Source organism: Abramis brama, assembly GCF_963993115.1.
Source record: "Abramis brama genome assembly, chromosome: 14".
Taxonomy (NCBI): Eukaryota; Metazoa; Chordata; class Actinopteri; order Cypriniformes; family Leuciscidae; genus Abramis; species Abramis brama.
The window spans coordinates 34,791,516-34,814,460 of NC_139976.1; the positions used below are offsets into that span (position 1 = coordinate 34,791,516).

Sequence of the window (22,945 nt, forward strand, 5' to 3'; positions counted from 1 at the left end):
GACCGTTGTGCCATTTAAACAGCGGAAACTACTCCCTTCACTGTGCCGCAGAACACTCAAACGCCAAGTGCCACGCTACGCCTCATTTGCAGTCTCACATTTTCGGCTGTTTCACACAATCACATAGATCAGACATTTGAAATGAAGGGGAGCAGAAGCCGACGCTGAATAGTCCCTTGATTGTTTCATTGTTCTCTCGTTCCTGCTGTAGAAATGGCAGGATATCGTCAAAGAGGTGAAGTTCCTTCAAAAGCTGCGGCACCCCAACACGGTGGAGTATAGAGGCTGCTACCTGCGCGAACACACAGCATGGGTGAGTGTTTCTGTGTGTGGGAGGGAGGCTGAACGCTTTTCAAAAGCCTCGTTCAGGGAAGAGAATGTACTGACCCGCTAACAGTTTCCATTTACTACAATAGCAGCCCTACATGCACCACTTGTCCATGCTAACAGCAATTATGCCTTTTCTTTAACTCCTCTTTTCTGTGTCTACCTCTCATTGATCTTCCTTTCCTACTTTTCTTGCAGCTGGTGATGGAATACTGTTTGGGCTCTGCCTCGGATCTGCTCGAAGGTGAGTGAATTCAGGGAGCATGTGGATGTTTACAGCTGTTCGGTCAGATGCGGAAGTGTAAAACGTCACTGGTCAAGAAGTTTGCAGAAACAAAAAACAGGATCCCACTTTTTTTCTTCCCCTTTCCCAGTGCACAAGAAACCACTACAGGAAGTGGAGATAGCAGCAATTACTCACGGTGCATTGCAGGGCTTGGTATACCTCCACTCGCACAACATGATTCACAGGTAAAGAGCAGCTTGAGTCTTGATTTTCAAGCGCATCACGCAAATCAGGGGTGTGTGATCTGTATTGTCTACAACTAGCCTGACAAGCCAGACCCACATCAAGATGTTGGGTCTGGGAGCACACCATAGACACGGCTCAATCCGAGGGGCGGGATAAACGGTTGTCTTTCAAATTCCCTCTGCACGCAATAGGATAGCGCTACAACCAACCAGAGCGTTTTCCCACCAGCGAAGCTAGTTGAGAGATTAAACTTTTGCCGTATCCGGTCGGCAAAACTCCGAACACATCTTCCTTTTTTAAGAATGACTTCAGTGCCTTTCTTTGTTCTTTTCGCAAAGAAAAGCTTAACTCCAAGTCTTCCAGAGTCGCGGCCAAAGCCAATTCGAAAGACCGCTGTTCGCCAGCAGCAGCAGCTCTTCTTTGTGTTCACCGACTCTATACACGATCTGATTGGCCTGACTAGAGTTTGGTTTTTCAACTCGCAAGCCAACGGAGAGTTGCTAGATGACACTGGCTGCGTCTAGATTTCTAGGCTAGTCTACAACAGGCGTGTCCAGTACTTCTCCTGGAGGGCCACTGTCCTGCAGTGTTTAGCTCCTACCCCAACTAAACACACCTGAACCAGTTAATCAAGTTCTTACTGGGCACAGGCCTTCCACGGCCGAGTTTGGACTCCCCTGGTATACGATATAAATGTTGTTTTAAGGATGTGGAAGCTGTCATTATCTAGCATGCCACTCACTTTACAAAAAACAAACACACACACCTCGAGTGCGCACTTTCACTGTGTGATGTAGCCTAGTAGATTGACTCCAAAATTCAAGATATAGGGGACTAAAAATAGTTTTTCTTATATTTCTATATGATATAGTTGAGCAGTATTACAAAAGCAAGCCATGCAGTTTATCCCAAATATTAGCACGATTGGAAACGTGATTTGATTTCATACAACAGTTCAGTAAACAAGAAGTTACATTTCAGACATAATATTGTTAATATTGTCTGTTTTTGCTTCTTTACCAATGAAAATAGTTCCAAACAAATCCTAAACAGAACCGTTGTGCAGTCTTCGAGCAACACACAGTGGCTTCTCGTTACTATCTAAATCAGAGTTTTTGCACAAATCAATCAATGATTCTTTGATCCATTCATAAAGACTGGAGCTGTGTTCGGCCGCTTTTGCATAGTTTGTGTTTGTTGTTTAATAATCATTTGAAACATAGCAAACTGGCAGCTCCAGTAGTAATGAAAAGATTTATCTTGAGCTCTGTCATGGAAACTATGTATAAACCTCAATTAAACAATTTAATAATGAATTCAAAAGGAATTTATACCTGTATGATATTACGCTGTAGCCACATTGGACCACATTGGATGGATGATTCAGATGTGGGCGCTATCTTCTGGCATGGGAATTCATCTGGCGCGATCGTCACAGTGTATTATGGGTATTCTCTAGACGTTGTCGGTTGTACTCTTGTTATTGCGGTGCATCATGTGATTTCATTTCCTCGATTAAGTCCAACTATGGTACACTCCTACAAATGACTGTACTATCAAATAATGCGCTATTTAAGGGTATTGGAATATCTTGATATAATTTGTCAATATCGCACACCCCTAATGCATACGCATTCTGATATATTGCCTTTATGATCCAGTTTTGTCAACTCTGCAAATTATTTTGGCTGTCGCCTTCAGTTACAACATATCTTCTTTGAATCTTTAATGTTTCTTCCTTTTATAGGGATGTGAAAGCAGGTAACATCTTACTGACTGAGCCTGGCCAAGTCAAACTGGGAGACTTTGGCTCTGCCTCCATTGTTGCTCCTGCCAACTCCTTTGTGGGCACACCTTACTGGTACAAAAACACTTCCCATTAATTACAACGCCTTTTATCAACATATTAGGCAGAAATATACCCTTACGCATGAGTTAAAGGTCATTTTAAATAGTTGCACATTAGATTGTTGCAAATAGTGAGATCATCTGGTCAAATACTGTTAGGAGAGTTATGACAGAAGTTGTACTCTGTTTGCAGGATGGCTCCAGAGGTAATCCTCGCTATGGATGAAGGGCAATATGATGGCAAGGTTGACGTGTGGTCACTCGGCATTACCTGCATAGAGCTTGGTAAGTCATGCGTGATGTGCAAGAGAACACCCATGTGTTGTATGTTGAAAGAGAACACGTCAGTACATTTCTGGCGTGAAAATGTACCATTTCTATGTTCGACATATTTCACATTTGTGTTTTACTGTTGCTTACCACAGACAAAATATTAAAGAGGCCCTATTACGTCGTTTTACAAAGTCTTTAGGGTCTGCTATAACATGTTTTCATGCTTGAATGCAAAAAAACAACAACATTATTTTTCACATATTCGACATTTTGGCAGAATTTCTCTTCCCAGTACGTCAGTAACGCTCTGGGCTGCGTTTCAAAAGCATCGTAAGCCTAAGTACGTAGATTGCAGAACCATTGCCACCAATGGTCTTTTGAGAAAACACAGGCCTGACTCTATGAAGCCCCTCCTTCCAAAAAGCACAATGTGCTCCGTGTGTTGTGATTGGTCCGTTCAAGGCTCGAAATTGCGACCATTTTGGTCGCATATGCTCCTGAAATTTAATCTGTGCGACCTAAAAATATATTTGGGAGCATTTGTGCGAGTGCAAATAATGGTTGTGGTGCGACCCGTTTTCATTTCTCTAAAAAACGTTTGCAAATTACTGCACACTTATGTGCGCTGATACGCGATGGCTGGACCATCATTCTATCCAACGTTATATAACCAATCCAGTAGAATAGAATGACTGCTGCGCTTGACAGGGCGCATAAGTACGAGAGAGAGCCCCGGCCGTGCGCGCGCACACACTCACGTCTTCAGACAACACAAGCGCTGTCTTGCTCTCTCTCCCTCGCGCATATTAATCAATATCATTTGACACGATAGAAAAAGGGCGGAAGACCGAAGTTTCACGTGGAGCATTCGGAGATTTTTTTTCTCCTGAATTACCGCGGAGTGTGAATTGTGCTAAAAAATAAACTGCTGGGATAATCACACAACGTGTGCCGTAGGCTAGGCTACACGTCCACTGTAATGACACGTCCGATTCGCGAACTAATGACTCCTTTGAACCGATTCAATTTAATGAATGGTTAAAACAACTGATCTGTCCAATACTCAACTTACGAGACGTCTGAATCGGTGTATAACAAATCGGTAACACTTTACAATAATGTTCCATTTATTAAATTCTAGTTAACTACATTAGTTAACATGTACTATTAATAAACTGCACTTTATTAATTTGTTAACCATTGTTAATGTTAATTTCAACATTTAGGCTACTAATAGCCTACATTATTGAAATAATTTTTTTTATTTGTCAACATAGTTAATGCACTGTGAAGTAACATGAACAAACAATGAACAGCTGTATTTTTATTAACTAAGATTAACAAAGATTAATACAGCATATTAATAGCAATAGAGTGCCAAGTGCTAAGCAAAAAATGCAGGGACAGGTGTGTGGCAAACAAATCAGGTTCGATTATTAAGGCTTTTAATCGGCAGGATGCTGCTGGTCGTTCCGCTCTATTGGCAGAGCTGATTATACGTCAAATATAACACTGCATACACCATCGCCAAAGAAGAGCTTGCCTTCACTAAATTTAAACCTATGTTGCAGCTCATGGAAAAAGAACAGAGTTGCGATTAACATGACGTATGGAAATTGACAAATCATGTGCCAATATTATCAGGGTGAGATGATATAGAGCCAGAAGACCAAATTTCTAATCTTGGCCACAGGATGTGTAAAGCCCCAGTGAAATAAAATCTGAATAACTCCCGCTGGAGGGACTTTGAAACTTTGCAGACCGTTATCATGCTCAAACAGCAACATTACACACTAAAGAAAGATGAACATGTACAGTAAAAAAGCATAATAAGGTGAATATTTACAGTAATATACGTATAATATATGCCTTACTAACTGCTTGCTTGTTTCTTTTTTTCTCTATTGTAGCAGAGAGAAAGCCTCCCTTGTTTAACATGAATGCTATGAGTGCCTTATACCACATCGCCCAGAACGAGAGCCCAGTCCTGCAGTCCAATCACTGGTAGGGAACCAGAAATGCTTCATCCACACTGTCAAAGATCTTCTTGCTTTTTATGTGTTTCCAAAGCAGCGCTGTATTGATATACCTCAAACATTCTGATCAGGGATTGCAGGAAATTAAACTACAAAGCTTAAAACCATTTGCCATAAATATGCTGTTGAAAATACTCTTATTTAAAATGCTAGATAATATTATTTATATGTAAAATAGTGTAATTTATATGCAATATATTATCGTGTATATAATATATATACAATAATATAGTGATGTGGAGCCTTCAAATAAAATAATTAAGTAAAGGTATCAAGGGGCGAAGGCATCATGATAGGGGTGTGTGATCCTTTTGGGTAGGGGCGTGTTTGCTTTGGTGATTTCAAATATCAACTACCCTGGAAATCCAGAGTTCTTGCGAGGGCACAATTTGAATTTGCTCAGCGAGTTACTCTGGCATTGAGTAATGACTGCACCAATCACATCGGTGTATCTGATATAGGCGGGCCAGAGGCGAGCTAAACTGATGACGACAGCGCTAGTGACAGCGCAGTCACGACAGTGATTGGTCGTAGTGTTATCCAATTGCGTGCAGTGAGATTTTCAAATGCATGCTTGGTGCCGCCCCTCGAGTTGGGCGATTTTCATTACTCGATGCCAGACCCTTAATCTTTCAGATTTGGCTCTGGATTTCCAGGCTAAATATCAACAGTGTTTACTATAAATTACTGCAGCTTTAACAACTACCGTACAAACTATTAATAAGTAGTAATTAGGAGTTTGAGGTAAAAGTTGTAGTTAAAGGCAGGGTAGGCAGGTTTTTTCTAAAACACTTTTTCCCAAATTTGTTTAAACTGTCTTTATATACCAATACATAATTAAGATGTAAGTACTCTGAAAAAGATAGTATAAAAATCGAGTGTCTCTAGTCCTCTCAGGACTGCAATAAACACAGCTACTTATTCCGTTCACTCCACCCGCTCCCTTATGGGCTCCTTCCAAAGCCACGCCCCCAAAACACATGAACGCGCGATGCCGACCGCTCAGCTGGAGGAGGATGCGTTTGCCAGCGCCGAGCGGAGAGGAGCGCAGTGCATGTAGTGACATCATGTCAGAATCACATGTAATAAAATACCTAACTTTATCATTATGAATATAAACAACTAACATGGCTGTTAGTACTCACTATCAAGCTAGCATATCGATACTGGTAAAGTTTAAAATATATTGAGTTTGATTCGGTAACAAGCTAGTAACATAAGGCAAAGCTAAAAACAGGTTGCATTGATGCACGTTTTCCCATTACCATCAGTTACACTGTGATGAAGGTGAATTTCATGTAAGATTCATAACATATACGGTGTTTTGCATGTAAGAGCTTCTTCCTCTTTCTTCCTAGCTTCCGTGCCTCTTCCCCTCCTCGAGTCAAACGGGTGCGCGCATGTGGGCAGCTCCTGTAGCAGCAGGGGTGGTAGCCATGGTAGCGAGGGAGAGTGACAGCCGCCCAGCCAATCATTTCATTCGTTCCGAATGGAAATAAGTAGCTGTGTTTATTGCAGCCCTGAGAGGACTAGAGATACTCGATTTTTATACTCTCCTTTTCAGAGTACTTACATTTTAATTATGTAATGGTATATAAAGACAGTGTAAACTGTCTTTTTTAGAAAAAACCTGCCTACCCTGCCTTTAATAGTGAGAATTGGACCCTAATCTAAAGTGTCTTATTATATAAATATTTGGCCATTTTGACATAGAAGTGCATTTGATCATTCACATGTGTAGCTGTATCCCTGTGATGTGCAAAGCACGTAAATATGTTTATGACTCTGAGATCGCAGTCACCTGTCAGTCAGATACCGCAAGTACCGAACTGAATCATACCCAATTTAGTATCAACTTGGTGCCTAAAGCGTTAACACTATTCACTATGTACCAAGTAGCTCTAACAGGATGTGCCTTTTGAATTGCACTACATTCAACTAACTAATTTGCATATTTTGTTTCCCAACCTCTCAGGTCGGATTATTTCCGTAACTTCGTAGACTCGTGTCTGCAGAAGATTGCCCAGGACAGACCTACCTCTGATGTGCTGCTTAAAGTAAGAGTCTTTTGAGGAGTTTTAAGACTGTTAATGTTACACTTTCTGAACACGATGCATTCCAGTGATTGCTGTTTGGAAATAAACCTCTCTGCTTTGTTTCTCCAGCATCACTTCCTGTGCCGTGAGCGTCCAGTGACAGCGGTGATGGATCTGATAGCACGCACTAAAGACGCCGTGAGGGAGTTAGATAACCTGCAATACCGAAAGATGAAGAAGATCCTCTTCCATGAGACACATAATGGGCCTGCTATCGAGGGGACGGAGGAGGAAGAGGTGGGGGAACCTTTCAACTTGTCTGGTTGTCTAATAAATAAATTAAAGGAACTTTGATTTTCAGAATCCCTCGCGTTTGAAAGAGTCGTGCACTATCAGTTGGTCTGTTTACACTGCAGTAGAAGAGCTATATTTGGAAACATCAAATGTGGTCGGTACAATAAATATGTCTGCCTGGGTGCCGTCCTCTCGTCCAATTGTTAGATCATGGAACCAGAGAAGAATTTTAACAATAGACATAAACAATTTAGGGTTTGTTAAATTGTTTTGTCTATTCACTTGCGTTTCAGACGTTTTTCAGCTCATGTTTCAAATGTTTGGAGTCTTTTGTTCCTTTGCACCGTTCGGACCTTGGGTGCGCTTGTTTGTGACACAATGGCAAATTGTCTCTTTGATTTAGCTAGCCTTAAAGTCAATATGAACTCGAGAATGATCTTATTTGCTTTCAGAGCCCGCTATTGTAAAGAGTTTTTTCTTTGTAGTGTTTCTTCAAATGTAATAACTTGCTTTGCCTCTGAAATGGCTTTTCTTTTTGTATTTTTCAAACCTTTGTTATAGAGACTTTTCACAATCTAATCAATCAGTGGACATCTTCTTTGTCCGTAATCCATCACATTATGGATGTAAAATGGGTTATGAACACACTATAGGTGTGAATCTTAACTTTCCTCATGATTTGAATGCGATTCAGGGGGTAACGAATAGAAACATCACATTGCATCTTATCCTCCAGTTCTTTTATTAATATTACACACACTTTAAACTTTTTAATTAGATATTTTCAAACATAAGAGCATGTCAAATTACAAGGCAACCTGTCTATTTTTTTAATTACTCCACTGTAATATGTAAACACAAAACAATTATTTGTAGTGGATGCAAGTTATTTGCTTATGAAAAACAAGCAACTTTTTATTAATACTCAAGAGTTCTTAATTTACAATAAAACAGAACAACATGTGATATTTAATTACATTTAAAAAAAGTCTTTTTTTTATAGTTATAGTATAAAGTTTTTCTTTATACATCAGTGCAGAATCCTTCACATCAGCATTGGGATGCAACATGAAAACAATTATATTCCACAGCTCTAGATCACACTTTATGTTGATTTTTAATCTAGGATTGATCTGGGTTAAATGTTTCTTTTACAAATGGCATTTCCGGGTGATTTTAAACATGGTTGTTGAAATCCCCATCACCTGCTGGTATCGTAGTTTCTGTGTTTAAATGCAGTCTTGTGTTTTGCAGGATGTAGAGCAGTATATGTTGCGGACGGGCACGGTGAACAGCATGGAGAGCTCCCATTCGCTGCCGTCCATGTCGATAAGTGCCAGCTCCCAGAGTTCTTCAGTGAACAGCCTTGCAGATGGTTCGGATGACAGTGGAGAGATGGCTATGATGCAGGAGGGCGAACACACAGTGACCTCCAACAGCTCGGTGCTGCACAAACCTCTGGTACGTGTCGATGGCTTTGTTTGAGCTGCTTGTGATGAAGCAACTTAGTCGAATTACATTAAAAAAATCTTTTGTACTCCCCAAGGCTGCATTTAGTTGATCAAAAATAACAATTAGCATTTATAATTGGTCCTCAATTTATTTTAATAATGGTTCTTATCAATGTTGAAAACATTGCAGCTTATTTTTTTCATGATTCTTCTTAGAAAGTTCAAAAGAACAGCATTTATTTGAAAAAGAAATCTTGTGTAACATTGTCTTTACTGATCAATTTAATGCATCCTTGCTGAATAAGTGATCATTTAATTACCCCAAAGTTTTTAATGGTAGTGTATCATGGTTTTGAGTACCAAATCAGTCAAGTCAAGTCAAGTTTATTTATATAGCGCTTTTCACAATACAGATTGTATCAAAGCAGCTTCACAGTATTAAATTAAAATAATACATCAATGCTTGTTTCTAGTGGAAAATGTCCACGTTTGATAATGCTGATCAATAGTATTGTTGATTGATTAATTAAATGAAATATCCCCAACTGAGCAAGCCAAAGGTAACAGTGGCAAGGAACCGAAAAACTCCATCAGGTGACCTAATGGAGAAAAAAAAAAAACCTTGGGAGAACCCAGGCTCAGTCGGGGGCCAGTTCTCCTCTGGTGTTTATGAACTAGAGGCCGGATTTAACTAAGATTAAAAGTATTATATGAATGCCTGGCTGAAAAGATGCATCTTTAATCTAGTTTTAAACTGGGAGAGCGAGTCTGAGCAACGAACAGTATCAGGAAGACTATTCCAGAGTTTTGGAGCTAAATGTGAAAATGCTCTCCCTCCTTTGGTGAACCTGGATATCCTAGGTATGACCAAAAGCCTCGAATTTATTGATCTTAAAGAGCGCGATGGATTATAGGGCGATAGAAGATCGGTTAAATAGACTGGAGCTAAGCCGTTTAGGGCTTTATAAGTCAGTAGCAATACCTTGTAATTAATACGGAACATTATAGGTAGCCAATGTAGTGATTAGGGATGGGAACCGAGAACCGGTTCTTCTTCAGAACCGGTGCCCAGTGAATCGATTCCTTGGAACCGTTAGTATGCCTGCTTAACGATTCCGCTTATCGGTTCCGCTCGTTCAAATGTGACACGACGTCACACACGTGCTGCGTTGTTTTGGTTCAGAACGTAGCAAACACTATGAGCAAACATGGCATCGAGGCAGAAGCGCTCTGACCGCGTCCTAACTACATGCGACACGACGGCGCGACGCGATAAAAAGTATAATTTTCCATGTTAATCAAAGTTTAACCAGCCGCGACACGCGACGATTCTATTTGAAACGGATCCTATTTTACTGCGACGTCGCGCTGGAACAACAATCTCAAGTGTGGCAATGATAATATCAGGTACTATTTTTGTGCTTTATTTAATGTTAAAAGCGTGTATAAAGTGACTGAATATCATTTAGTGCTCCCAGCTTTGTAGCTGTAAAAACAACAATGGATAAGTCACATCAGATCTTGAAATTAAACAAATGGAAACAAAAACGTTCAAAATGTGAAGAAAACCCGTGTATTATTTGACAAAGATTGTTTTAGTAACTCAATAGCCTAATCCAAATGAGCACTGTTAATATTCCAAAAGACACAAGCTCTTCCTAAACTGTTTTCAGTCTGTGTTTTTAGTTTTTATGGCACATAAATGGCAGTTTTATTTATTTTTTTGTCTGGACCAATGAATGTGAAAATTGTCAATTTCCTAATCCTAAGGCACTCTTCTTGATAAACTTTCAAGGCACACACTAGTGTGCCATGGCATACTGGTTGAGAAACACTGCCCTAGGCTATAGGTCCCTGGACTTTACTTTGAGAAGTAGCTCACCTACTTTTAGGTTTGTTCTGAGGTTGCTACACATAATTTGTGTATACTCTGTGCTGTGTCTTCTGATCAGATATTAAAGCGAGTTAATACAAACAAATTTGTACTTATTCCCTCACCCAATAAGAATCGATAAGAGAATCGATAAGGAATCGGATCGATAAGCAATATCTATAATGGAATCGGAATCGTTAAATTCTTATCAATTCCCATCCCTAGTAGTGATGATAAAATCGGTGTTATATGATCATATTTTCTTGATCTAGTAAGAACTCTAGCGGCTGCATTTTGGACTAACTGTAGCTTGTTTATTGAGGATGCAGGACAACCGGCTAATAAAGCATTACAGTAATCTAGTCTCGAGGTCATGAATGCATGAACTAATTTTTCTGCATCAGAAACTGATAGCATGTTACGTAGCTTAGCAATGTTTCTAAGGTGGAAAAATCTTGTAACATATGAAATATGATTTTCAAAAGACAGGTTGCAGTCTAGTATAACACCCAGGTCTTTTACTGTAGAGGATAAAGTAACAGGACATCCTACTATGTTAAAGTTGTAGTGTGAGAGGTTTTGTGGGCGGTTTTTTAAACCGATGATTAGTACCTCTGTCTTGTCTGGATTTAATAAAAGAAAATTGTGCGTCATCCAATCTTTTATATCTTTAACACACTCTGTCAAATTGGATAATTTAGCGTTTTCATCTGGCCGTGATGAAATATAGATTTGAGTGTCATCAGCATAACAATGGAAACTAATTCCATGTTTCCTTATAATATTTCCAAGTGGCATCATATATATTGAGAATAATAGAGGGCCCAACACAGATCCCTGCGGCACTCCATAGTTTACTGAAGTTATGATAGATTTTTCTCCATTTAAATAGACAAAATGGTAGCGGTCTGATAAGTATGATCTGAACCAACTTAATGCTTGTCCTTGAACACCAGTTTAAATTTTTAGTCGATCTAAGAGTATTGTGTGATCTATAGTATCAAACGCAGCACTAAGATCAAGTAAAACTAGTATTGAGATACAGCCTTGGTCAGAAGCTAAAAGTAAATCATTTGTGATTTTAACGAGCGCAGTTTCAGTGCTATGGTGCGGTCTGAATCCAGACTGAAACTTTTCATAGATGTCATTTTCTTGCAAGAAAGAGCCCAGTTGAGCAGACACCACTTTTTCTAGTATTTTAGACATAAAAGGAAGATTTGAAATGGGTCTATAATTTGCTAGATTATGCGGGTCTAATTGTGGTTTCTTAATGAGATCAGCATATTAGAAATCAGCATATTAGAAATCTTTCTGAATGATCATGTGACTCTGAAGACTGGAGTAATGATGCTGAAAATTCAGCTTTGATCACAGGAATAAATTACATTTTAAAATATATTACAATAGACAGTTATTTTAAATGGTAATAATTTTTAACAGTATTACTGTTTTTACTGTATTTTTGATCAAATAAATGCAGACTTGGTGAGCAGAAGAGACTTCTTTTAAAACATGAACAATTCTTTATTATAAACTTTTGACAGGTAGTCTATGAATGTATAAATACACACACACACAATTCTTCCTTCATTTGTCCCTCTGTCCCCCACACAGATCCATGATAACATCTATGACGACCCGTACCAGCCGGAGGTGGAGTCCCAGCCGCAGGGCCCCTCTGGCGGTCGCAGGCGTCGAGGACGGGACCACTTCGCCACAATCCGCACAGCCTCATTGGTGACCCGTCAGATCCAGGAGCACGAGCAGGGCTCAGCACTGAGAGAGCAGATGTCCGGATACAAACGCATGAGGCGGCAGCATCAGAAACAGCTGATGGCTCTGGAGAACAAGCTGAAGGCCGAGATGGACGAACATCAGCTCAGGCTTGACAAAGAACTGGAGACGCAGAGAAACAACTTCGGCAGTGAAGCAGACAAGCTTGGCAAGAAGCACCAGGTCTTCCTGGAGAAGGAGGTGAGTGGAGGAAACAATGCTTGTAGGGCTGTACTCAACCAAAGAAAATCTTGGTCGACTGAAGTCCTGAAATTTTCGACTAAAAATCGACTAAAAATGAAAAAAAACGTTAAATTAATTAGATGCGCACTGTGCGCAGTACTTGGTAGCCTTGTTGTCCGCCTAAATGAATCATAAATAAACATAAACAACTAGTAGGCTATTTGCAGTATATTAAATCGTTTTTGACCTAATTATTTTGCACTGAAATGAGTCTGACACTTGAGTCTGTCAGCTCTGACAGCGCTGCATCACGTGCACCTGCGCAATATCATAGCTTATGATTTCCGAAAATAGTACTATGTTGTCAACTAGTGATATCATCACAAGAACTGTTGAGGAATATGCAACATAATTTAGACAATTATTTTTGTCATATGTTATAATAATAAGTTATAACTGTCAGACACTATCATTTCACCGTGCATGTCCTCGCACCGAGCGAGGCTGAACATGAGCTCCGCTTCGCAGCTGAGACACGAATAGACTATTAACTAAAGCTTTTACTCTTAATAAACACAAAAGGCACGTCCACTTTAATAAAAAAAGAATATTTATTAAACAAACCAGATCAAGAGCAGACACGAAATAAAGTGCATAACTGAAAAATAAAGCATCCTAGGCTCAAAACTAACACAACCAACAGCACAGCGCAATTGCGCATTAGGCTCCAAATAAAAAATAAAAAAGTTAGGTTATCACACTAAAACATTGAAATATGCAAATTCTGATATGTTCATATAGCCTACTCAAAACAGACAGGACAAGCTAACGCTGACAAGTGAGCTTACCACTTTTAGATGATATGTCATGTTTGTCGTCGAGCTGTGGAAAACTGTTGCTTGCAAACTTTGCATTCGACCTTTTTCCTGTTATCAATTTTAACAAAATGCTGCCACACTGTCGATTTCTTTGTTGTTGACATGTTAGAAGAGGACTGACTATTAAACGCTCTCACAATTAAATAAATAATATTCAGCATCAAACCTTCTACGCTCGACGCTCTCTCTTGGGTTGGGCTAATCCAAACAAGGTGAAAACAAGGGGGGTGTTTTGAAGACAGACTGTTACAGTGAAACAAGGGTACTCTGAAAACACCCCCATTAGCAGTTAGTGCTTTCCACCTGATGAAATGAGCGCGCCTCAGCGCGGCAAAACTGATGAAATAAACGCGGCAGAAAATCGACCAATCAGAATTTTGGTCGAACCAGAACGTATCGACCAATTAATCGACTAATCGACTAGGACAGTACAGCCCTAAATGCTTGATGGTTTCAGATTTCTTTTCTTTATAAATACCTCCTTCTGACCTCTAATTAACCAGTATATATTAGATAAATGGCAAGCAAAATGAGCTGTCTGTAAAGCATGTGTTCTGTTATCTGTGTTATATGATTTCTTCTTGTGTCGTCATCATTTTCAGTTCTTTATTTAACAGGATTGAATAACTCATCGGAGGGAAGTAGGTTTAAGCTTCCCTCTTCAAAGTTTTATTTTATGTAGCTAATATGATATGTTCAGGGGTGGGACAGGGATTCATCCGATAAGAGGTGTACACAAACTCATATAGAAATGCTACAGAAAAGAGAATAACCAGTCCAAATATAGGATCCTTCCGGAACACAAGAGACTTTCCCCCATCCTTGACTTGTTGGCCCAACAGTAAACCCACTGACCTTTCTCCCCTAAAGGAGCAACCTACCATCTCTGCCTTGAACACCTTCTGGGTGGTGGCAAAAACAGATGTGACCGTACAAAGAGAGATAGTGAGTGAAAGTCAGGCTGAGAGCCGTTTTATTCTGCCATTCTGCCCATTTTAAATGTCATGAGACAATGGGTTTTATATGGCAAACTCTGAAGAACTTATTTTGTATCACAAGTAAATTATCAAAGAAATCTTTGATAGTGTTGTATATACATTTTGTAGTCTTTTTTTCTCCATCTTAATTTTTTTTTTTTAATTATATAAATATTTAATTTATTTAAATGTATTTAAAATGATATATATATAATAAAATATAATTTATTTATATTTTAAATACATTTAAATAAATTATATATTAATTAAAAAATGTATATATATATATATATATATATATATATATATATATATATATATATAAAATAAAAAAGTGCAAATATTTTATATAAATGAGAAATAAAAATATACATATAATACAAAATTATAATATAAAAAAATTATATATACACGTGTATATATATATTTTTTTTTTTTCATTTATATAAAATATTTGCACTTTTTTTATTTATTTATATTTTAATTTTATAAAATGTTTGTATTTATAGTTCTGTTGAATGTTGAATCTGTATCTGCCATGTAATAGCCTGTGAAGATGATATGGCAATGAATTTAAATACAACAACTTTTCTTTTCTCCTTGTCTTACCACTTAGACTAAGGGTGCTCTCACAGAAGAGAAGAAGTTTCAGCAGCACATCTTGGGCCAGCAGAAGAAGGAGTTGACCAGCTTGCTTGAGTCTCAGAAACGCCAGTACAGGCAGCGAAAAGAGCAACTTAAAGAGGTACGTCACAATCTGGTTTGGCTGTTTGCCTGTGGATTTGCTCAGATGTAGTGTTGAATGTTTTCGCCCTTTGTGCAGGAGCTCAATGAGAACCAGTCCACGCCGAAGCGAGAGAAGCAGGAGTGGCTGGTCCAGCAGAAGGAGTGTCTCCAGCAGATCCAGGCTGAGGAAGAGGCAGGGTTACTACGCAGACAGAGGCAATATTACGAGCTGCAGTGTCGCCAATACAAGAGGAAGATGCTGCTATCTCGCCACAACATGGAGCAAGACCTGCTCAGAGAGGTACTTGCCAAATAATCTACCGATATTTGATCATTCATGATTATCGGCATTAGTTGTTGTTTTTAAATTAGTTTGTTATTATTAATTTGCATGACTCTACTGTGACACAGCTTGTGTTTCAGATGACCGCTTATTCACAAAGGACAATCTGGTTTATTTGCTTATATTGTCAGTCACATGCACTTTTTTACAATGGATTTTGTGAGACGGTGGTGGATGGTCCCCTGGACGAAACTTTTGAATATTTTAAAGCCTATGAAAGGAAACAGCACCAACCACTTATGAGTAACCAGATTAAGTTTTTATTATTATTATTATCTCTAAGGAATATATTACTGTTGTAATACAACTGCATTGCAAAAAAAATATATAAATATTTGATAATAAGTATATAAATTACTATACTACACATTACAGCAGTAAAATTACAAAACTTAATTTCTTCACTTGCTAGAGTTAGACCATAAAACTTTTATTTTGGCGAATGTGAAAATAAAGCGTAACTGGCACACATAGCATTCATAAATGCACGTTAAACTGCATTTAACTGTGAAGCGAGCCGCTCTAAGACGCTGCAAACACTGGATGTGCTGCTGCTGTGCTTCAGATTATATACTTTGTTACTTAGCAAAAGGCTATGAATTAATTATTTGATAAGCATACTAAACCATATTGTGATTTATGATTTTAGCTCAGATGACAGACGCTTTGCCAAAGCAACAGCGCAAAAATATATTTTTTAAATTGTGGCGGGCCGCCACAGTCTAGGTAATTATTGGGAAACACTGCAAATATGGCCAGTGTAAACAATTTTATTTTATTTCAAATAATGAGAATGTTTTTTATGGTTTTAGCTTTAGTTAATGATAATGTTTAACATGACAGCGAGTTTACTGATCAAGGTCTGACGTAGATGCTCCTACTCACAACTGCAAATTAATGTCTTCCACACAGCCAACACTCTCCAAAGGGAGCTCTTAAAAGACACCATTCCAATGAAAACTACTAATTAAATACCATGTACTCATTTATGCCTGACCACAGTTGCCTGATGCTTTTCTAACCACCATCCTCCATCTCTGCCTCCTTTCTTTCCATATACTTGTCTCAATGTAGGACCTGAACAAGAAACAGACTTTGAAAGATCTAGAGTGCGCCATGTTGCTTCGCCATCACGAGTCGACTCAGGAGCTGGAGTTTCGGCAGCTGGGTCTGGTGCAGCGCACGCGGGCCGACCTGATCCGGACGCAGCACCAGACCGAGCTCACCAACCAGATGGAGTACAATAAACGGCGCGAGCAAGAGCTTCGGCAAAAGCACGCCGTCGAAGTCCGCCAGCAACCCAAGAGTCTGAGAGTGAGTGACTGTGACATTACAGAGGATACAGAAGGGGAGGGGCCTCTTGGGGAGGGGGAGGGGCTTGAAGGTGAAGGGGTGGAGCCAAAGGAACAGCTAGAGGATGAAGGAAAGCGAGATGGAGAAAAGATAGATGGGGATGAGAGGCAGCCGGTAGGTGCTGTTGAAGAGACAGCTGAGCAAGCTGAGAGGGAAATAAAACTTCTTGAAGGAAATGATACTGAAGAGATATTTACTGACCAATGTGAAACAATAGACAGTGAAGGAAAAGTGGAAGATGCTGCATCTTCAGCTGGCAATGCAAACGAAAGTGCAAAAGATCAAACTGAAATGTCGTTAGATGAACAGCAATACGTTGAGGGCAAAACTGACGCCGATCCCAGACAAGTAGAAGGGCTTCTGTGGGATGACGCTAGCGAGTCAGAGAGTGAGGACGAGGATAGGGGTGTGGCCGACGGCTGTCCATCAGAGCTAATTCCCGCCCCTTCTTTTGAGCGCCGCCCACTAGAGCGCGACGCAGACGAACTCTCTGAGTTCTACTTTCCGGATACGTTAGAAGAGCTGGAACCTCCGCCCGTCTACACGCCTCCCTCTTCCCAACCTACCCTTCCCTCGCTCTTTTCTCACGCAATCTGCCTCGTTCTTTCGCTCTCGGCTGCCGTGCAGCCATCCGTCTTCACCCTTCTTTTCCTTTCCGTCTTCCTGCTTTCCTTGCGCCGCTCGCCTCCTCTTCCTTCCCTCGCTTCTATCCTTCTCTCTGGTGAGCTTGCCTTCCTGGCGCTCTTCTTTTCCTACCTATTCCTGCGTTCCTGCTGCTCGCTCTCATTTTCCACATACCTTTCACTAACATATTGGGGCTCAGGCCTGTTCAGTCTGGGTTTGTCTTTAAGCTTAGGACTTTATTACGTCCCCGTAGCCTTGATCTCTGCGTCCTTTCTCAGTTCGCCTTCACTTTTCCTCACCCTTTACCTTGTGGTGGTCCTGGTCGTCCGGCCGGCCAGGGTCTTCCTCCAAAACACTCCACGCAAACTCAGTCGCCTCTGGATGCGAGTTCTTTTTCGCCTGCCAAAGCCTCTTTTCACTGTGTGCCAGTCTCTTCTGGGTGGCCTGACCGAGCGCAGCCTCTACGACATGTTCCCTAAAGCCGGACGCAACTGGGGTGGGCGACAGTCCCGAATCCCTGTGCCTTTAAATAGCCTTCTTGCACAGTATCAGGCCAAAAGCAAACACTCAGTTCTGTTCGCACGGTTCCTGCTTTTAGGACGCCGGTTTGTCCGGAGACCTCTCGGCACTCTGACAGACCTGGCTAACTCCGTGGTGTTGCGCTTAGCCAAGCGCGTACTGAAGGAACTGCCGCAGAATTACCTGAAACGGCTGCAGGCCTTCGGGTTGCTGCGAAGGGAGAGACCCTGCAAGCTGCCGATTCTTTTGCCTAGAGCCGTGAGGGAACAGAGGCGGAGGATGAGGGAGAGACGAGAGAAAGAGAGGAGGAGAAGGGAGGAGAGAGAGAGGATGTACAGGGAAGACGGGAGGTGGGAGAGTGTGTTGAGGAGAACCGCCTCAGGGAGGAGTTTAAAAGGAAAGATAGTGCCTTGGAGATAGATTGAGATGGAAGAAGGGAGGTATGTGAGCATGCACATTCCATCATCCATCATTGTTCATTTTTCTTTCTGATCTTATGGCTGATTTATTTTGTCCGTTTGCTTACATGCACTCCTTTTTTTGTGCCTGATTTTACAAGGAAGTACCCGGTTAAAGGGATAGTTCACCCCAAAATGAAAATCCTCTAATTTACTCACCCTCGTGTCGTTCCAAACCCAGAAATGTTAAACATTGAAGCGAAAATTACTTTATTGAAACCAAACTCTCATTTGAAATTCCAGGTAACCAAAACTTAGAAGGTCCAAAAGGTTGTAAAGGTGTCAAAAAATGTATTACCTGGACTTTCATTGGAGGGAGAGAAAAAATATCTTAATTTGTGTTATCGCATGACGGTGAGTAAATCATGGCAGAATATTTATTTTGGGTGAACTATCCCTTTTAGATTAACCTTCTATTTTTTACAACTCGCTCATTCACGGTCAGTCGCCAGTGAATGGAAAGCTTTATTTGATTATTGTGCTTTTTGTAAAAGTTTCTGGGTTTTTATTTTTTATTTTTTACTCTGAGTTATTTTATTTTCAAATAGCAAGAGCTATATGTGTTATTATGGTGATTGTTGAAGCCATGTCTGTGCAATCTTGATTTAGTTTTCATTTTGTTTTGAAGGGGGGGTCTTGATTTCTACATGGAAATTGTATTATATTCCAAAACCAAAATGGCTCTTTATGAAAATGACCATAGGCCTTTCAATTAAGCCATGCACGTTCAATGCTAAATTAATGTACTGTGTCTACTGTGAAAGTGGATTATAATACTGTGCTTTACACTATAGATCTCCCAAAAACGCAACACTACAAGCTTATTCTTCCAAAAGTGCAATAGACGTTTATTGAATAAAGCGCCAATGATTTCAAATAAGTCCTGGTGTATAAAAGGTTTTGTATTGAAATAGTAAAACATTGAAAACTAGGCTGCATATTGTTGCAAAATCAGTGTTTTGTATAATTTCGAAAGCTTCAGAACAACTAAAAGCCACTAAAATATTAATAAAGTCCTCTCACTGGAAGTTTTAGAGGCAGGACCTCAAGAATGGCAATCATGTGCCACATAATCTGGGGGGTTTCCACCATCAGATGGATGAGCAATCCTAAATGCTGTTAGTTCAGTTCTGCCACTTTAGCAGTGAACTTTATTGAATGTTAATGTTCATTTAAACATTAAGTAAAATATTTACTCTTCAATGTGAGTGATCTATTATAAATTCAGTATATGAGATATGCAATTTTATTTAGATTCCTGTTGTATTACTAAAGATGTGGGTGGTTGATGTGCTTTTTTGGCATATAAAAGTTCATATACTTGTAGTTTAGCACCCACTTTTTTTTTACACAACAGTATATGAGGAAAGATGTTTGTAGACGATTGAATTTAGGAATATGTATACGGAGTTTAGAGAAATATATTGTTATTGCACTAGAGGCAATGATCTGATAATATTTACCATGTAAACAAATGTTTTGGACATATCCTTACGAAGAGAGGTCTAGCCTGTTAAGATGAAGCATTTATGCAAGACTTTCATAGGTTAGCCCTAGTTTTTCAATGTTTGCATGGCACTGTTATTTTATATTTATTAGTAGTCTATTACTGCATATCAGAGACTATAATAAGAAGCCATTTGACAATCATCTTAATGTAAGTTTCGACAAGAAGAATGCAAATTGAAAACCAAAGATTAAAGCGGAGTTGTGACACAAGAAATGAAGAGGTTGATGGTTGGATTGATGAAAAATAACTTGCACACAAATTATATATATAAATGAAACGCTCTGTTAAAAACTCAAATACTAAAATGTCTTCAAAGAAATCTTAACATTATCAAAGGGACCATTTGTGTACTGCAATGGAAGTGAGACACGAGTAATGAGGAAATACAATATAAAAAATTTAAGAAAATTACATTTCTTGGCAAAAAAGGATGCATTTCAGTTTTAGCCATATTTGTTCCAGTTTTTGAAAATGTCATTTTTGTCTTGTTACTTATTGTTTACATATGCTATGCTCCCTTTTAAGAAAAACAAAAACAAATCACAAAGTATGTCTTAATTATTATTTGAGGAATGTTTGTGTTATTTTATGTTGCATTGCACCGTCTGTTTCAAGGCCATTGTGTGTGCGTTTCATCCTCATTTTGTGTTTGTGCATGAATGGATGTTTACTTCAAGATTAAAGATTTCTGTTATATGTTTCTGAAATAAATTCTCTATTATAATCATTGTCCTTTGGTTCATTTTATATTTTACATTATTTTAAGTATTTTTGTCTTATTCATCATCATCTCAGTTTTATGTTTTCCATTCATATAGCTTTGATGCTGCTGCGTTAATGTCTTGATAATTAATTTATAATTTATAATGAAGTGTCTAATGAATTCTGATCATCACTTATGTTTAACTGAGGGCACTATTAGCTTATTAAATTGTACACTCAAATATGTAATTTCAACTAAGTTTAAATTATTAGGTGAAACATGAATAAAAAGTGAGTCATTTTAATTGGTATAACAAAGACAACAAAAATTGTGGAGAATCTGAATTTACAGATTTCTGTTCAAAATTATTTGTGCCGTTTCATGTCCCACAATGTCATGCTACATTAAAATAAAGACATTGTTTTAAAGTGTTTTATGACCAATGACGGCACATTCGTGCTGTGACGCTTCTGTCCTTCCCCCTCCACTCTTTTCTTATCTGTCTGTTGTCAAACCTTATTACAACCCTCTTCCCTGTTCCTGTAGTCCAAAGAGTTGCAGATTAAGCGTCAGTTCCAGGACACGTGTAAGATCCAAACACGTCAGTTTAAAGCTCTGAGGAACCACTTGCTGGAGAACACGCCGAAGTCGGACCACAAGGCCGTGCTGAAGCGTCTCAAAGATGAGCAGACTCGTAAGCTGGCTATTCTGGCCGAGCAATACGACCACTCAATCAACGACATGCTGTCCACACAGGCTGTGAGTAAGGCAAGGACACATCAATCACAATTCCCATCCCACTGACCACCAAAACCCTCACTCAAACCTACTTCATCAGTGACATACTCTCAAAACTGTACATGGTAAAGTATATCACCCTACATCTGATCCCAGCAGCCACACACACATCAGAGTTACCCCTGCCTCGTTGACCTTTCCCGTTTTGTGCCGTTTCACTCCAGCTGCGATTGGATGAGACTCAGGAAGCCGAGTATCAGGTGCTGAGGATGCAGCTGCAGCAGGAGTTGGAGCTGCTCAATGCGTACCAGAGTAAAATCAAGATGCACACTGACACCCAGCACGAGAGGGAGGTTAAAGACCTGGAGCAGAGAGTGTCCATCCGCAGAGCCCTGCTGGAACAAAGGGTAAAGGCTGACTGCATTCATTCATGGCCATGATGGTAGACAAATCGAAACCAAAGCAGTGGTTCTCAACTGGTCAAGTTGCAACTAAACAGTATCTAAATTGTACAAAAATATGCAATGTCCTTCAAACAAAGTCTAATAGAAGAGAGCTCACCTTAAGGAAGAAGTGTCCAGTCAAGGTGCTTTATGGTCTAGGGTTTTTAATAGAAAACTTCAGGATGACCATGGCACTCTTTCGAATTAAAGGGGTGGTATAATGCCCTTTTCACAAGATGTAATACATCTCTGATGTCCCCAGAGTGTGTGTGTGAAGTTTTAGCTCAAAATACCCCACAGATATTTTTATATAGCATGTTAAAGTTGTCACTTTTTGAGGGTTAGCAAAAACGCACCGTTTTGTGTCTGGCCCTTTAAATGCAAATGAGCTGCTGCTCCCGGCACAGTGGGCGGGGTTTCAAGAGCTCGTGTGTTAGCAGCTCCGATTACCTCACGCAGACACACACTAAAATGTCAGAAACTGTTCTGCCTTTTGTTTAAACGGAGTCAGACAAAGATGGAGAGACTCGAGAAGTGACAGCATGTAGAAGCAACAGGACATTTCTGAATGGTTAGTTGATGAATTTATGTTGCTGATGTGGAGTTACCTATCTTCAATTAGCATATTCTGTCATGATAATCTATAAATCGCTCATATAGGAACTGTTGTGAGATGCACACAGAGGGACTTTCTATTGCATGTGAAAAGACGGATGCGACAGCTTGAGCAGACTCACAAATGTGCTCGACTACAACAACTCTTCCTCTCCTCAGCACTGCTTGCGTGTTCCCGGGGGCGGGGTTTATGTAAATTTTAGGGTTGGTGATGTCACTAACCCGGGAGGAATGTCGTGTAGTCTCTACCAGCCATTTATTGTAGTCCTTAAAAAACGATTTCTTTAAAAGCAAATATCTCAATTGCTTTGAACTTTGAGCGTTGTAACTTTGCAGATCTTGTTTATGCTAAAACAGCAACATTACACACCAACTAAAGTTAGAAAATTGAAATCATACTCAGCCACCCCTTTAAAACAAGTAATTAATTTAATTCGAAAGAGTTCCATATGCAATGTCCTTTTCCATTAATTAATTTTTGGGATGTACAAT

The 22,945-nt window shown here is 39.6% G+C and overlaps 2 protein-coding genes across 5 annotated transcripts in view; one reads left to right on the plus strand and one right to left on the minus strand.

The window, feature by feature from the left end:
• LOC311096687 (integrin alpha-X-like) overlaps positions 1 to 22,945 on the minus strand; it is a 569,425-nt gene that overhangs the window by 243,046 nt on the left and 303,434 nt on the right. The window lies entirely within an intron of this gene.
• Positions 1 to 22,945, plus strand: part of taok2b (TAO kinase 2b) — a 28,724-nt gene that overhangs the window by 4,615 nt on the left and 1,164 nt on the right. Inside the window, exons 4-19 of one of the 4 annotated variants that reach the window (XM_084135981.1) lie at positions 212 to 313; positions 526 to 571; positions 702 to 798; positions 2,547 to 2,660; positions 2,841 to 2,932; positions 4,831 to 4,924; positions 6,932 to 7,013; positions 7,122 to 7,289; positions 8,541 to 8,747; positions 12,225 to 12,584; positions 14,315 to 14,389; positions 15,038 to 15,166; positions 15,245 to 15,448; positions 16,565 to 16,804; positions 21,204 to 21,416; positions 21,620 to 21,802. In XM_084135981.1, coding sequence (XP_083992107.1) covers positions 212 to 313; positions 526 to 571; positions 702 to 798; positions 2,547 to 2,660; positions 2,841 to 2,932; positions 4,831 to 4,924; positions 6,932 to 7,013; positions 7,122 to 7,289; positions 8,541 to 8,747; positions 12,225 to 12,584; positions 14,315 to 14,389; positions 15,038 to 15,166; positions 15,245 to 15,448; positions 16,565 to 16,804; positions 21,204 to 21,416; positions 21,620 to 21,802 — 2,406 coding nt within the window. Of the gene's footprint in view, positions 1 to 211; positions 314 to 525; positions 572 to 701; positions 799 to 2,546; positions 2,661 to 2,840; positions 2,933 to 4,830; positions 4,925 to 6,931; positions 7,014 to 7,121; positions 7,290 to 8,540; positions 8,748 to 12,224; positions 12,585 to 14,314; positions 14,390 to 15,037; positions 15,167 to 15,244; positions 15,449 to 16,564; positions 20,679 to 21,203; positions 21,417 to 21,619; positions 21,803 to 22,945 lie in introns of those variants that run through there. The other 3 variants (XM_084135982.1, XM_084135979.1, XM_084135980.1) reach the window with 3 other exon arrangements.